Consider the following 17,633-nt stretch of genomic DNA (forward strand, 5'->3'; position numbering starts at 1 on the left):
AAAGGCAAAAGATATGTATTTTGTATGATGTGGCAGGTGACCCAGGTGAGCAGATGTAGTATTTCTTGTCGTGTAATCAAGCTAATGTTAGCATTGTGGCAAATTTGTTCTTGTTTCCAACCTGCATAGTTTTAGTGAGCTACAAGAGCATTGCGGTAGCGTAACATCTTAAACTGGAAACTCAGTAGCTTCGTTTCCATTGACGTTCTCTGCAAATTACAAGTGATAAAGTTTTTGAAGCATGAAATCATTTTTTGTAGAAGATGTAAGCGTCACTGTTTTCAGTGGCAAACCGCAACTATTAGAGCCAGAACTTCACTTAAAGCCATAAATGTCAAAAACAAGGAACAAACCCACCCCATCAACAATGCTAATGTCTTCTTGTGCCCTTATATGATTTTAGTAGTATGTTAGCACTAAGCTAACAGTGAATTACAGTAATGTTTTTGGTTGTTCTAGATTCTAAATCAAAAACATGATTTACTGCAGTACTACCAAAAAACATGACTGCACTTTGTTATAGAGTCTCTAAACAAACCTTGTAGTTGTCCTTTTGAAAAAGTATGTTTTAATTTTTTTTGAAGTCGTATGCTGGTCCTTCTAGGATTCTTTAGTAAAGAAAAAAAGCTTGTAACAGTAGAAAAACCCTTTTTGGTGCCAGGTGGAACCATATGCAACACATTCTCCATCAATCTGAAGAACCCTTTCATGATGCAAAGAACCCATTAATCATGCAAAGGGTTCCTTGAGTGTTCATGGTTCTGTACAGAACCAATTTCTTTACTAAAGAACCCTCGAAGAGCCATCTTTTTTAAGTGTGTACAATTTTTCTTTCGATCAAAACATTCTGTAAAGCTTGTCCAACCAGTTGCTAAGAAAGAACACACACATTCGTCCGGAGCACCGATAGACTGATTCCCTGCATAGAATTTAATTCTAATAATAAAATGTAGCCCTTAAAAGAAAAATGTGTTGAATGTGGTTTTGATCACATGTTCTGTGGTATTGTGAGTGTATTATGTGAAAAGAGCTCTAAAATAGTAGGTAGTTATTTTGACATAAGCAAAAATAAATGCAGTCATATTTATTGTGTCAGAGGTGAATAGGCCAGTGTGTGTAATGCCAAATGATCCTTACGCATCACTGATGTGTAATCAGTGTAGAAAACGGGTGAAAAATGAAAGTTTTCTGCAGCTACTACATTTAGCATTACACTTGCATGAAATTGTGAGACATCTATATTTAGAAAACTGTATCTATATAGTCATTTTATTTCTGCATCCTACAGTATGTGGGCTGCAATGGGCCAATAAGTGCAATATTTTGAAACCCTGTCTTGTATATACTGTAGATGTATATTAAGGCTGTATGAACTGTATGTGTGTGGGTGTGTGAGAGAAACAGATCGTGCTGTAAGTGAATGAGAGGTTGGTGTAAGTCAGTAGCAAGTTTACTACTGAGTGTGTATTAGTAGACATTTATCCTGTAAATGGGCAATGCTGTTTTTTGCACATTCCACCCAATGTTTAAAAATCCTCCTGTTGTGTTGATGATGATGTGTTAATTCTTTGTGCTACAAATAAGACTTTAGTACTGTGTGGCAAGTATGTACAGTACTGTGTAAAAGTCAGAGACCAGCCTTCATTCATTTCAGTTGAAACAGCCAGTGTCATTTTTGACTCCCTTCAGTGCTCCTTCAAAAGCCCCACCCCCCAAATTTATGGACACGCACTGCCAAGGCACACAACACTGGACTAGCAAAAGTTTTTTTAGATCTTTGTAGCCATAAAACCCTTCACAAATGTTGTACGGACAAATACCATGACATAACATTAGAGCGAACAACCACATAGCAAATAATGCAACTTTTGCTAGGATGTGGGTTAGCAGACAGTCACTACAGTTGCTGCTGTGAAGCTAACCAGTTGGGATTAGCTATCACAAACATTAGCGAATAAAATAGCACTGACCTATTGGTTCTGTGAAACAGCAAAAATATCTTAACATTGCCCACCTGTCAAGCAGAAACAGAATGACCTCCCCATCCCTTTTCATCCCTTTCAGCTCTCAGTGACGCTGAAGTCAGCTTCTTTTCGCCAGCTTCTAGTTAGAATTTTCCCATTCCACCTTAAATGATGCAGCAGTTATGCTACAGCACCTGAGGCTAAAACACCCTTTCCTGAACTAAGAACTTCTTTCTCACTCTTTGTTCTTCAGATCTTCTCCTTTTTGGCTGTTTCTTGACCATCTCTCCTTCTTGACAACACACGTAACGCACCAGATATACAGTTTTACTTTGTCAAGTAGATTATTTCATATCCAATCTTCTCAGAAACATCTACTGAAAATTAGTACATTGTACTTAATGGCTGTTTCAACAGGAAATTAAATAGAATAGGATGGTCTCTGACTTTCCACAGTGCTGTATGTGTGACTGTCTTTGTGTGTGTTTGAACGAGATTAAAAACAAGCTTTTTGCCTGTAAATTCTCTCCAGGTTTGGTATGTGTGTGTGAGTATGAATCTGTTAGAGAGCTGGTGCATGGAAAGTGTATCACTGTACTGAGATTACTCCGTTATAAGACCTTAGACTACTGATTATGGACCTTCCATGACATTCATACATTAGCCACATGAGCCCTCCACTAGAATGATCAAACCTCAGTAGTTATAACGAAACTTCAGCTTCATTAATGCCCACATTGTTGTATTTAGGGAAATTAGAAATTAGACTTTTTTGTACTAATAGCCATGCAGTCACAGTCTGTTTTAATGTAACCTACAATGCCATCACTTTGGTAAGCAAATCATAAAATAATAGGATAATAGTAGGAAATTCATTTTTCTCTATGAAACAACCCAGAAGTAGATTCTATACATGAATATCGTCAGTTGAATTCTGTTGTATGGTACACGTTGATCCCACCCCTAAACTATAGGTATAATCCACATGATAGAGTTGATACGTCATTGCACAGCGGCTCATTATATTTTGTTGTACTGTATGTAGGAGTTACCGTCGAACTGGTTGTTTTGTTTGTATGTGACGAATGTATGACAAAGGTGTTATAATTGCTATTGAAAATACCAATAAACATACCAACTGTATTGATACTGAAGCCTTAATTAGTAGCATTAATTACTATCATTATAATTAATTAGTCCAGCCTTTTGGACCATCTGGTAAATGTGTGTATTTTCAATCAATATTGGTTTTTCTTTTGCTTCCTTGTACGTGTCCTGTTATTGAGAACGTGTGAGAATACTGACCCCTGCTGGCTGTTTCATAGTTTCACTAGCATGACGAAGCATATATTTTGCAGCTGAACAAGCGTTTTTCCCTTTTTTCTTTTTTTACACATAAAGAGCTGAATCTATATTCTATAGTGAATGTAACATTAAAACACGGAGCCCTGTAATCACACTGGATTATACATCTGCTTAGCATCATGTAACTGTTAGAACACACACAAAGAAATCTAAACCTGCTGTAAAAGCATTCAATAACGGACCTCAACATACTGAGTTGGGATGATTTATAATGTGGCCACGAGATGGCAGCATTGGCTTTCTCTGAATTTCCTTTTGATCAAAAGGTGAATTACATCAGTTTTCCAAAATTTCAGCATTAAGGGTTAGGAAGTACACATTCAGTTATTTGGTGTGAAATGTGCCAGGCTAGAGAAACCTACCGAGTCAGAATTGTTTACAGCAGTGGTGATAAGAATCAGACATCCGAAGAGTTCAATGCCTCTAAAAGCTCCCTAGCAGAAAGCTATTACATGACCACACTGCCCAATGCTTGAGAAATCTGTTAGTGGAGAGGCACGTGCAGGATGTGCAAAGTCAGTCCAAAAAAAGATTTACCCATACTGTCAACGTTTCATGTTAAAAACTGAAGATGTGAAGGTTCACTGGCGTTTTTTCTTAACTAAATAAAATGGCTATACTTTGTGTTCTACACAACACCCCCGGTTCCTATGACCACCATTGTAAAGAAATCCAAGTTAGTACGTTTGATGTTTTCACATTGTAAGTTAGTGTCTGTAATGTTAAAGTGTGTTAGTGAGTTTGTCTACAGGGGATGTTTTCACATCAAACCACTGTGATAGATGTTTTCAGAAATCTGTGGAGTTCCCCTTTAACATAGGCAGCGCTCTATGGTAACTGCTTTATGTTGAATAAGTAACACATTTCTGTCTCTTATGGCTATCTCTATTTCGCTTTTAATACCACCCTAGTATTGACCACCATTTCTACGGTCATCTTACTGGCAGGCCTAATAAAACCTGAGGGCAGTTTGTTTTAAATTGTATGTTTCATGTTGTTGCCAGTGCAAATCCAGTAGAGCTAGCTTTTAAAGACTGCATTATGAATTTGGATCATATTAATGAAACATAAAATATGTTACAATCTTACCATTTTCATGTATTTGCATAATGTATTGTTTTTTACATTTAAGAACTAATTATTCTAGGTATTGTTACATATTCTACTGTATAAATGAATCTTCTGTGTTGGTGACTTGGTTGCCCAGCTACCACAAGATGGCAGTGTGAGTGTGACGCAGCTTCCCACTGGATGAGGCTCAGTGTTTAACGTCGTGGGGTGATGATCCAATAAGACTTACCTTTGGAAGACCACAAGGGTCTTAAATGTAAAATATCGACGGGCTATGGCTCAGCATTATTTCTACAAAAGCACACGTGTGACACAAAAGCAGAATCAACCCATGCTTTTATTTTATCTGTTGCATATAAAATGTTTTTTTTCTTTCTGTCTTGAAATTTTATAGCGTTTAGACTGATTGGAGCAGGACCTACAGTACCGTCAAAAGACTGTAAGAGACAAAGTATTCAGTGAAAGAACTGTAAAAAGTTTGTCATTGAAAGATGTAACCTAATGAATCAAATCTTGAAGTATCTGTTTACGTATCCCTTTAATGACACTGAAAAAATACAAGTAGTATTAATAATAATAATAATAATAATAATAATAATAGCCACCATTGGCTTTGGTCCAGGGCTGCTAAAATCTACAGTATGCGTGTCAGAAAATAGGCTCTCTTAACATACAAACTCTAAGTATATATATTTTTTGTTTAGTGCACAAGCACATCTACAAGGCTGGATGAGACAAAGGTAGCAGATGGTACCTGAACAAATTCTGGAACAGCATGAACATAAGAAGTTAGTTGATATATTCAGCCAGCAAGCACCTATAGGCCAACTGTTCTCCTGTGTGGACTTGACGTGTAGGACTATTGCATTCAGCTGCACTGCGTGTGGCAGTCGAACCCATGCAGCCGACAGTTTGCTCTCATTCAGAAACTGCAGCAGCAGCATACTCAAATATGTTCTAAGCTTTAGCTTCACAATGTAGCACTTATTATGTCCTGATAATCAGGCAGCAAAATGGGTCGAACTTTCCCAGTGTACACAACTACTGTCTAATACAGAAAGAGGGAGAAGGGACATGGACAGACGGACGGACAAACAAATAAAAAGACACTGATTTAAGTTAAGGCACAGCCCTGGGGCCAAACACCAGTGGTGTCTTTTCATATTGTTTGGCTTTCCCCTGGTTCTCCATAAACAAGCTCAAAGGTGACTGTTTTTCCATTTTTTTCTTTTTTCTTTTTTTTTACAGAATATCCTTTTTTTACATTGTATAATATCCATAATAAACATTCTCTCAACAAGAGTTTACCAAATACAGCAACACCATCGCCATTAGGGATGATAGAGTAAGAACTGGTTATCATTTACATCAAACATTACAATATATACATCATAATAAATACATGTCTGTAAACAGAGACAAACAAAATCCAGAATAGCAGAACAGGTAAGGTCATTTGGTGAGGAAAAAAGAAGAAGAAAAAAAAAACATGGCACAAACTTAAATAATAATAATAATAATAATAATAATAATAATAATAAAAAGGTCTAACAAAATCATCACTACTTTAAAAGCCAGATTCAAGTTTCTGTGAAGCAGTTTTTCCTACGCTTTTAAAAATGTTTGATCTATGTACATATTTATCTTAAAAAAAAACAGTAACTTGCAAGTAACATGCCGCCTATGCTACAGTTTGTGTTCTACAGTAACGCTTAATATATACAGCAACATAAAACGTATAAACCAATAAATAAAACCATATACATGTATAAATAATCCAAAATGAAAAGCCACTTGGCTAAGTGCTGCGAGTCCTATAGTGCAAGTCCAGTGAGGGAGTGCGGTTTTGGCATGAAAAGCGAGATCGGTAGCTGGATGTTTGTCTATGTCTAGCCCTAAGAAAGCCGTCTACCAGACCGAGCGAACTGTCTCTCAACGTACCGCAAACGCTGCATTGAAATCATATTCGTTTAAGCAGTTTACATAACTGTATCTATAAAGACGTTGCACAACATGCTCCATTGTGGAATATCTGGGGCACGCAACTTATGATCTGAGATATTATTCAATTCAATTCAATCTAGACAGTATATGTGAACAAAACAGTGGAGAGTATTACTGAAGTACGTATGTTCAAATGTACGCAGCTTTTATAAGAGATCCACTGAAGGGAAAAGAAGAAAAGGCATGCAAGAAGCACTGCTCACTTTGAAGGCTCGTAGCATCCGAATTCTGAAATGTAAAGTAACCTGAAACATGCAAAACTACTTCAAAGTGTATTGTAAAGACGACTGTGTGTCAGATAAACAGAGAACAGGATCCTGTCATTTTGACCACAGGGTAGAAAGTCTTAGTGTGAGTGAGTGGAAACAGTGTTTGATGTGAAAATGGACTGATCTGAGAAAGGCCTTGCCTGGTAGCATGTAAGAAAAGTTTCATATGATGAGGATACATTACAGGAATACCGTGTTTTACAACCTGACGTGTATCTGCAGCTTCTGTAGCTCACAGTTACCACAGACAATCATGTCAACATGTTTCCCTGTGGTTGTTAAAAATACTTGTTGACTTCTAATAAAAACACACTTATAATAGAAGCCAATGGGCAGATGCTGAAGCACTTGCACACTGGGTTCTTATATTAGTCAACAGGTTTTCTGATCTGTTTTAAATAAAGTTCATGGGAAATAAAGTCCATGGGAATCAACTACATGCCACAGGTGCTGCAGACAGAGATTAGGTTCTAAAAAAAACAGAGGTTAAAATGAGGTTTGCCAACTTCTTCAAATAATCGACAAGCAATCAAAGCAACGAGGCCATGCATAAATAATGCTACTTAAGCGACTGCCATTCACTGAACATACAGAAATGGTAGTGTCGTTGTGAGGCATTCTGTAGGTGAAACTGTATTCGTACTGTATTAAGAGGCTCACTGGAGGTAAGTGTTTCAAAAAAACAGTATCTCAACAGAAAGACAATAACATCAACAAAACTGAAGAGTACTTGTGCGATTAACAAAATGGACACAGCAGTGTTGAACGACATTGTGAACTAGCCAGAGTCGGGCGTAACGCACGCAAATGCAAAAAAACAAAAAATTAATTGAATGACCATCATGAAAGCATACTTGCAAGTTACTCTTCGCAAGAAGATGTCTTGAAAAGATTTCTTTGCTGTTGGTGTTTCTGTAAGAAAAGTAACATCTATGTAAAAATCTCCATTTTATATGCCATACAAAAAGAATTAGAGGCCATGACAGCACTAAGCTGCGTGTTTTTTTTCAGTCAGGTTTTCAGGAAGACTTAAAATGTAGAAAAAAGGGTCTCTTTGAAAGCCAAAGAATGCATTCCAATGAATTTCCCATTACCCCCTGATGGCCATGGCTGATGCAGTCTTGTTAAGCTCATTTGCTTCGTACCATCTGGCCTGAACTTTTCCGGAACTCTCTTGCTGTCGATGCAGAGGAGGAGGTAATGGGGACGAAAGCACAGTGGTTTTAGCTCCAGCAGTGTTCAACCATGCGCAGGGGGCTCACAGAGCTAAGGGGGCCAAGGACCTTGGGGGGAAAAAAGGAGTGAAGAAAGGGAGAAAAAGGACTAAATGTTATTCCTGAGTGCAAAATAAGGACCATCTATCAGAGTCTCTGTGTCTACCCATCTCCGCAAAAGGAGAGGGGAGCGGCCAAGGTTTGAGGAGTGCAAGGTGCGCTTTGGAACTAAATCTTCGCTGTCCGTTATTAATATTCGCCAAGACGAATAGCATCACTGCTACGTTCCGGCAGGCTGCTCTTCTTCCTCCTCCTCCTCCTCCTCCTCCTCCTCTTCTTCCTCCTCAGCCATGCTGGGTTCGGTTGAGGCTTCCTCTCCGGCGCGCTCCTCCTCCTCACCCTCCTCTCCCTCCGGCTGCTCGTCCAGCGGGATCTCTGTGGACTCAGAGTCCTGCGTGCAGAGGGTTTTAGAGTCACTGCAGCTGTTGTCCTCTTCCTCCTCCTCCTCTTCCTCCTCGGCCTGGCTGCCGCTGTCTTTCTCAGTGTCTGACTCTCCGTCCTCCTCCAGTGTGAGCTCGAACTGGAATTTCTCGGCTCCGCCGCCAGGTCGCCCGCCCTCCTCAGCCTGCTCCGGGGCAGGGGACGGGCTCTGCGGGATGGTGCTCTGGTACCACTCCCTGTTGTCCTCCAGGGTGTCCAGGATGTCCTGGGCGTCCGGGTGGACCAGGTCAGCCCACGTCTCCCACAGAGGGTGTACGATGTAGTCTATGAACCCCACCTACAGCACAGAGGAGACAGAGCTCAGAGAAATTCTGACACTACAAGTATACATACAAAAAAATTGTCATTTCTTTGTTCACATTACAAGCCTCACTGCACAATTTTTTGCTGTAATTCAGTCTTTATAACTTGATGGTTCACATTTGCATAGGTCAGTGACTCAGGTCAGGTCAGAAACCTGTCATTAATGTGAACCTTTTCCTTTTCCTTTTCGAATTAATAACATCACGTGAATACACCATGTGCATCAACTAACCAGCAGAATGAACCTTCTTTGCGAATTTGCTCTAAACAGCTCTTTATTAGAGCGGGACGAAGGTGAAAAGGGTCAGATGCATGCTTTGCTACCAGCACCAGCGCTGCTGCCACATTAACACTGAATGACACCACATGAGCAGTAAAAAAAACACCACATGAATTCCAATCTGACCGTTCTCTCAGGTCGCATGGCCACTAATCAGATATGTATCCATTCTAGGACCACATACGAAAGTGGCTTAGATCTGATTTTTTGCATGTCCACATAACTCTGAAAACATCAGTGTCACATTAAGGCAAAAAATTGGATTTCAACTTCAGCCTGCTAATGTGAACATAGCCTAAATTACATTCACATTGCATTCTTCACAATTCTGCTAGTACAAAGAGCATCATTTAATTTTTTTTATTTAAGCCAAACTCAGGAATGACTAAACAACCATCTAACATCAGGGTGCTCTGATATTAGTTCTATTGTATTATTCAGTCCCCCAAATTCTGGAGCACCAGTTGCAGTAATTTCTTATTTTCGAAATGAATAATTAAGCAAGAAAAGGTGTTTTTGGGATTTCTGTAAAGCTGCTTTGTCACAATATCTGTAAAACGGGGTACAAATAAAACTGTCTTGACTTCATTCTGTCTATTTACAAAGCAGGATTTTTTTTTTAGAACCTCAGACAAAGGAGAGGATTATCAATCAGGGATGTCCACTATCTCTCCTACTGGACTTAAGTCATCAGGCTAATTTCATATCCTGAATACCCCCCAGGCAGACGAATGTGAGGTGAGTTTGTATACCTGGGACTTCTCCACCGAGGCATTGTGCTTGTCACACATGGGGCTGATCTCCATGCCCCGCTCCCTCTCTCTGTCACCTTGGCTAAAGAACTCCTCCATGATGCGGTCTGTCCACTGCCGATAGAGCTGCAGGGGCTTGGTTGGGTTACTGAGGTCCGCACAGTGGACCATGTTCTGTAGCACCTGAGTTATACAAAACACACATTCGCTATACTCACAATTCACAATGTGCATCAAACACCAGCAAGACAAAAATAGATATGAGTATCTGTGAGTATTTTTCCTGACTCGTGACTGAACCATAGGAACCTTGTTCATGTGTCACTGAACTGTGTGGAGAACACCAACATATACAGTAGCCGTCATATCTGATCTTTATGCATAAATGCTTGGAATCTATATTTCTATAAATAGTAAAATCGATGCCCATATGGATTAATTTGGAAAACAAAAAATGAAAATGTAATTCTGAGCGATCAGCTGAGATGTGAGTTACATTTAGTCCAAACAGCTTCTTTGGTAGACAGCTAATATTTCTGATTGTAGTAATTCCATGTTATTTGGTAGTTTTGACTATGCTGAAGAGTTCAAAACTGTTCATGTGAGCAGTGCTTACTTGTATCCTGTCTGAATAGTTATCCAAGAGCAGGACTCCAGAACTGGTCACTTTCTTTGTCTCAACCATCGTTTTCAGGTCAGCCAGTAGGTTCATGTGTTTAGACATATCAGTGGCCAATACCTAACACAGAAAACACACAAACAACAGTTAGCCTCCCAGGCTAGTAGCTACTGTACAGCACAACCGTGATGTGCTGTTCTTTGAGCTGGCTCTTTCAGGTTAACCTTGGGACTCGTGTTGAGTATTTTCTTTTTTTTCCAAGTCAAATTATTAGATCTTTTGACCTACTTTCGTGAGTATATCCAGTGAAACATTTCCATATCTGACATGAAGAATAGTGAGATGTCAGCTAGACTATCACCTGTGTGTAGTCTAACCAGCATCAACCAATTAGCTGCTTATTATATGATATTATTGTGTAGTGCAAATTTTTACACTTTTATTTTTGTACATAATTTCTACAACAGCACTCATGAGGAATGAATGTTCTTTACTTTCATTAAAAGTAAATTATACAAACACCAGATTTCCTTTTCCTGGATGTCTCTGCCTATTAGTCATAATAAACATATGGCAATAAATTGTTATTTTGTAAATCAGGAAGTAGAGGAAGATGTTACACAACGACAGGTCATAATACCGCTACCTTTAGATTTCTGAGTTTGAAAAAAGTGGCAACAGAAAGAGTCAGCTCTCATTGGTGAGCTAAGCCAACTGATATGACTCACTGAAAAGAGCCACAATGCCCCTCAATCTTGTGTACAGGGAGAGAAAACTGGGTAAAATAAAATAAAACAAAATAAACCCTTAGGTCTAAACTATTTTTAGAGCAGAATTTGAGGCCTTGTTCATCTGCATTTGGTCGGCTCCACTTACGATGTCGATAACCATCTTCCGTAGGGATTGTCTCTGTTTTTTGGTCAGGTTCTGGAAGATGTCACAGTTCTCTTCCTGGAGCAGCTTGAAGCCCACTGCCAGGTGATGGTTCTCCAGCACCGATGAGTCATTGTACATGAGAGCCAACTCTGAGTCTGCGCACACACAAACACATACACCATCAAGGCCTTACGCTAGTCCAGTGGCACATACATCACTGTATATGAGCAGACGTTAGTAGACTGGACTCTCTTGCGCGATCCCCCCTGCTGTTTGGTGCATGGTAAACAGCTGCGTCAGAGCTTCGTCACTGTTGGGGAGAGATTAGAGGATGTGGTGCAGGGGGGGGTTGGGGAATCTGCTCCATGCACCACCTCTGCCTCTCACACTCAGACATGCAGTCTCCCACTCATTTATCTGTCATATACTCAGGCACCGTTGCTTATGTCATACTGCTGTTATGTAAGCTGGGGTAAATCCTCGGCGGGAGGTCACTCGGCTTTGGGAGCAGATGTGGTCATGTTTGTGTCTGGACGCACCTACAGTGTTACAGAGTCTTACACACAATAGAGAGTCCTTTGTTTCTCTTACGAGAGCTGTGTCTCTGTATGATGGCACATAAGAAGCCCTGGGGCAGTGGTTGTAAACCCTAGCTCTGAAGTTGCCTTGCCCCGAATCAACAACAGTCCAGCACAGCACTCAGTAATACATGTGATTATGTATTACAGTATGTATGCAATATTTACTATGCTGTTAATAGATTTACAGGTTCTGACTTGTGGGTTACTTTTGGGTTACTTTTGGGTTACTCATGATTTTGGCTTTTGTCAAAAATGAAAATAAAATTTTAGCCAGAGCAGTATGCAAGATAAAGTAATATGTATGACATTCCTTTGAAAGCTTCATGTTGTATGTATATTATAATGGAAACATTTCTCTAAACCTTAGTCCTGGAGTATCCCTGTCCTACATATTTGGCTTTGGGCTTTTTTGGGTTACGGAATACAATACTGTGCAAAAGTCAGAGACCACCCTTAATTTATTTAATGTCCATCCAAAACAGCCATTTAAGTCCAATTTGTTTATTTTTTCAGTTTAGGAAAAAAAGCAGAAAATAACTAAAGATATAAAATGTCTATTATCTATACATATATTAAGAAAATCTCCAACACTAGATATAATACAAAATTTTTCAGTATTTACTGTGTCCCCCAATGCTGTTATTACAGCTTCCATTCTTTTTCAGAGACTTGCTTTTTTCACAGAAATCTGCAGCGACACTTCCAAAGTTCTATCTTAGACATTTGGTTTCATTTTCTGATTCTGAAGTTATTTCAAACACATTTATTAATATTGAGGTCTGGGCTCTGCAGTGGCCAGTGCATTGTTCTGGCTTCTTAGTTTGATTTGCAAATCTTTTCAGGCTCAGCATTGACCTGTCGTGTCTCAGTGGAAGGATGGACAGAAACACATGTGGATTCTTTCACATGTGGAGCTTTATCTTCTTCTCTTTCTCAAAGATGAAAGCTTTAAATACCGTTTATCTGAGGGGCTGTTTTGGTGGTCTACCAGGTTTGCATATGGGGAGGAGCCCCATTGTCTCTGTATATTTTCATCACTTTTTAAACTCCAGTTTTGGAAACTCCTGTTTTTTCACTTATTTTCCTTTTAAGTTAATGGATTATGTTACATCTAATCTCCTCAGAAATATCTCCTGAAAAAATTAATAACCTGTACAGAATAGCCATTTTGACACAAAATCAAATAAATAAAGTGCCTCTTACACAGTACCGTCATACTGGAAAGTGGAGTCTTTCAAGTTAGCATCTGCTTTAATTCATAAATTTTGGAATTTCTGAGGTGTCCAATAATGTCTGTGGGTGATCAGTGAAGCAACACAGCTATCCCAGTTGTAAACACCTACTGTGATGAACCGGAAGCCGGATGGAGTGGGCCTTTACCAGAGACCTTTTTGTACCGTTCCAGTCTCTCTGTGTGTCTTACACTTGTTCTAAAAGTGAAGTACAGCTTGCTAGGTGAGGAGTGGGAACATGTGAGGTGTGATAAAGCTGAGCCGTGAAAACATATACGCCCACTGGGAAACACATAGCTTCTTCTCAATAAAACAAAGGAGGGCGTGGGAAGGAACCTATTTGCATCCCTGACATGAAGAAAAATACTCACTGGTGTTAATGAGGAACTGGTTGGAGACCCCCGGGTGATCGACGTCGTGAATTGCACTAGCAAAAATGGCAGCGAGAATTTCGAGGTCTGTGAAAACGGCCTGTGAATAGATGACACGTGCAGACCGAAAAAATTAGAAACACGGCTGTGCCCACATCTCCCTATATAAACCACTAATGCTAAAAACAGCAGACGGAGGAATAAAAGCTACAGTGTGAAATGAGTTCCTGACAATATGAGCAATAATCTCCCACATAATCACTCTGATCCAGAATACATACAGATACATGAAGAACACAGATCTAGACAACTTCCTCTGTAAAGGTATGAAAATGGCCTCACCTCTAAAGCAGGCGTGGAGAGCAGCACGTGTGTGGACTGGGTGACATCAGCAGCATGAATGTTGTTGTGATACGCCACATCTCCATGGTAATGGTCTTCTAAGGTCATCAGGTAGGTTATAAAAGTGTCTAATGGAATTTTAAACGTCTTGAGCAAGTCTCTTTCCTGGAAGAAGAAAGACAGTAGCAATCATCTTAAGTTTTACAGGGAAGGACAGCTTATAAAGGCACGGATCGTCTTCAAATGAAGAACTGTGGGTGACTTTCAGGCCAAATCTCACCTGAAATATTGTGTACATCATCACCGTTAAAGGCCTGTTCCCCGAAAATTCTGTGACTTTGAAAACGTTAAGGCCCCATTTGTTTATGTCTTCCAGTTCCTGTGATGAAACATAAAGTTACGTGTAAAAAACAAACATAAAACTTAAAATAAAAGTCAAACAAAAAGTGTTTTTACTGTTTGTCTTTTAGAGTATTGTACATTGTTCCATCTACTGGATCAATATGTTTTGTGACAGAACAATGACCTTCATACAAGGTGTGCCACAGCCTATAATCAGATTCAATCAGAATTCAATTAAAGCAGTTGAAGCCCCAGTCTGTAGCTCAAAGAGTACAAGCGGTTGAAGAAGCACTCCAAAACTAATGAATCGTCTTCTTTTCCCCGGCTCACCTTGGCTAAGGACTCCTCTGTATCCGTCTTGACCCCGAAGCGAGGGATGTTAGAATTGGTGAGGCTGGTACTGTGCATTAACTTCTTCACGCCACTTATTTGAGACATGGGCTTTTTCTTCTTCTCCTTCTCTTTCTGGGTGTGAGGGGAGGGCATCTCCACGTCATGCTGCTTGTCTGTGGAGCAGGAGCAAAGAGGGCAGCGCAATCAGTGCACCAATGAAGTACTCTCCAACATAATCGCTCACTAGATTCATGCGGTAGATGAACCAGTCGGCCTCTTGGGTGAGGACTATTTTTTAACACATGGATGTCCCTTGTACTACAGTGTACTACTTTGTACTTGATGAGCTTTGATGGGTGTGATTACCTAAGAAGGTGTTGGAGATGAACTCGGAGACTTGGTTCCCGGAGCGGCTCATCTCAGACAGGTGGGTCAGCTCCCGGTTCAGCATCCTCTTGAACTAGAGTGTAAACATGGAGGTGGGGGGGGTGGGGGTGCAGGGGGGCAGCATCAGGTTTGCAGACACTGACAAGCAGCATAAATGAGTGACACCAGAAGCACAAAATGAAATTGTACAGGGCCTGCCACACCCTTAAGACGCTTTGATATATCCCCTTTAATCAAAAAAACACCACCACTAATTACTAATTACTAGAAAATCTTACTAAATTATGAATTACTGTAATTAACTATATTGAATTATTATTATTATCAACAACAACAGCAGCAATAACAACAACAACAACAACAATAATAATAATAATAATAATAATAATACTTGTATTCCTATAGTTTTTAAAGGTCAAAATATGTTTATATTCAATTTTCAGTCAAAACAGCTATTGAGTACAAGCTATACATTTTTCAGGAGATATTTCTGAGAAGACTACATGAAAGATTTCTTACTTGCATAAGAAAGAAAAAAGTTGAAGGAAAATAAGTGAAAACACAAGCGTTTCTAAAACTGAAGTCCAAACTATTATTAAAAGTTATAGACAAACTGGGGCCTAACATCTGAGCAAGACCTGGTGGATCACCAAAAGTATCAACAGCTGTTAAACAGTACTTAAAGCTTTGATCTTTGAGAGAGAGGAGAAAATCAAGCTCCACTCTTACTTCACATCTGAAAAAACTGGGATTTCCACTGTGTGAGGACATCTCAACGATATAGATCTAAAAAGATGTGTAACTGTAAAAAAGCCATTACTGAGAAAAGTAAAAGACCAAAATATATGCAATATACCAAAAAAACAAGAACAGCAGCGGGACATCTCAGACGTGGAATGAGGTTTTATACACTTATTAGTGTAAATTTGTAATTGGGATTATTGGATTGTGAGAAGCAAAAAATGCAACCAACGTCTAAGGCTGAACTTTCAGAGGTGTGGAAAAAAATCCCTGTAGTTTTCTTTGAAAAACCAAAACCTCCAGACAAGAATGGAAGGTGTAATAAAGGCAAAGGTGGACACCCCAAATACTGAAAAATCTGATTTTATATTTAGTTGTTGAGGCTTCTGTGCCATTTTCTGTTAAACTAATACACAATTATATGCAAAAATTTGAAACCTTCCCCCATCAAATTGCATGTTTTGTTGATTTCTGAAACAATGCCTCCTCTGCAGAGAACACACTTTAATTTTTGGTGCACAATTTGTATTTATCACTGCAATTTGTACATATCGTTGCTGTCGGGAACTGTATCCTTTATCTCCATTTTTGATGTTTTTCATTTTTTGAAAAAGGCAGTTGCCCTTTATGTTGTTTCAAAAATTCATGACGAACGAACCAATATAGATGGTCCAAAATGACCTGGAAAAAATACTTCTCCATTTACTTTCATTAAATGTTGAGAATATTTTTCCTTCTCCTGTAAAGTTACCTTTTTAAAGATACAAGGTTTTGTTGTGACAGCAGCAGTAAAATATATATATATATATATATATATATATATATATATATAGCTGAGCAAAGGTTGCAGTGAATATGTGTGTGTGTGTGTGTGTGTGTGTGTGTGTGTGTATATATATATATATATATATATATATATATATATATATATATACACACACACACACATATATATATACACACACACACACACACATTTTACTTAAAATATATGCAATTTATAACATTAGCAGACATAATAAACAGAACTGACAATTTAACAATTCCACAATAAATAATGAACAAAACATAGTTTATTCTTAATTGCTATCTGTCTACATGTCTGTATGCCTTTCTAAAACCACCAACATATATAGAGAAAGAACTGCCATGCTATGTAGCCTAGTCATTAGAGGGTCAGCTGTGGTCAGAGAGATATTAGAGCACAGAAAATCAATGCTTTTGATATTAGCAGTGCCAAAATGTTCTGTCACCTGACAGCACACAAATTTTTCAGGCCAACAAAGAAAGAAGCCCATTATGACTGAAGCCCTAGAAATCAAGCAGCTGAAGATCAGAATCTCTTTATGTAGGGATTCACGCAATAATCATCTCCAACGTCCGTGATAAAGGTCAGACGGCTTTCACACAGCAAGAATTTCACACATTTCTCTGTCCTGTTTGGCCAGCACTTCCAATTATTCATTTCCTCTCATTTTCATACCTTTGCATATCAAATACCGCAAAGCATCCTCTGACAAACCCCTGAAGCCAACAAACACACTGTGATAGAATAGTCCATTGTTTAAACAGCATCAACTGGGTCAACATCTCAGAGGCTGGTTTCTCCTCTCAGAAGCAAAATATAGCTCTTAGACATCCTACATCTGAAGTCGTGACCGCAGCCCTGTAGAAGACAGAAGATAATACAGATCCTGAGCAGAACCAGGACGCCATACCTTTATATATCCCCAAGAGACGGAACGTAAATAATTAGCTTCAGGCATTTTCGCAGAAGCAACCAGCTCAGACACATACGAAGAAAAAAAATAACAATCAAAACTGGTCTATCCGTCAGACGGTGTGATCACAAATCTGCATTTGCTCATTTTCTCAGCCCAAAAAGGATGGGCACGAAGCAATGTCAGCTGACTGGAGATCAGACGGAGGCTTCAGAGAGATGCTGTCTGGGTCTGTGGGATGCATGTTCTCTGCCTGTTCGCTGAGAAAAATGGCAGTAAGGGAGGATGGTGTGCTTCTGGAAAAGGAGCAGTCCTGTCAACACATTCCAAATAAGGGCCGGCGCTCGTAATCCATGCAGCCCAAG

At 39.3% G+C, this 17,633-nt stretch overlaps 1 protein-coding gene across 10 annotated transcripts in view; it reads right to left on the bottom strand.

Moving 5' to 3' along the window:
- Window positions 1-5,635: 5,635 nt before the first annotated feature.
- The window catches only part of LOC118824256 (cAMP-specific 3',5'-cyclic phosphodiesterase 4D-like), a 268,709-nt gene continuing 256,711 nt past the window's right edge, over window positions 5,636-17,633 (bottom strand). For all 10 annotated transcript variants that reach the window (XM_036594261.1, XM_036594267.1, XM_036594264.1 and 7 more), the window contains 9 exons: window positions 14,786-14,879; window positions 14,417-14,592; window positions 14,025-14,123; window positions 13,745-13,909; window positions 13,403-13,502; window positions 11,219-11,373; window positions 10,340-10,462; window positions 9,724-9,906; window positions 5,636-8,665 (listed from right to left, as the gene is read on the bottom strand). In XM_036594261.1, coding sequence (XP_036450154.1) covers window positions 8,168-8,665; window positions 9,724-9,906; window positions 10,340-10,462; window positions 11,219-11,373; window positions 13,403-13,502; window positions 13,745-13,909; window positions 14,025-14,123; window positions 14,417-14,592; window positions 14,786-14,879 — 1,593 coding nt within the window. In that variant the 3' untranslated portion in view covers window positions 5,636-8,167. The remainder of the gene's footprint in view (window positions 8,666-9,723; window positions 9,907-10,339; window positions 10,463-11,218; window positions 11,374-13,402; window positions 13,503-13,744; window positions 13,910-14,024; window positions 14,124-14,416; window positions 14,593-14,785; window positions 14,880-17,633) is intronic.

The sequence above is a fragment of the Colossoma macropomum genome, unplaced genomic scaffold (assembly GCF_904425465.1).
Source record: "Colossoma macropomum unplaced genomic scaffold, Colossoma_macropomum, whole genome shotgun sequence".
Lineage (NCBI taxonomy): Eukaryota > Metazoa > Chordata > Actinopteri > Characiformes > Serrasalmidae > Colossoma > Colossoma macropomum.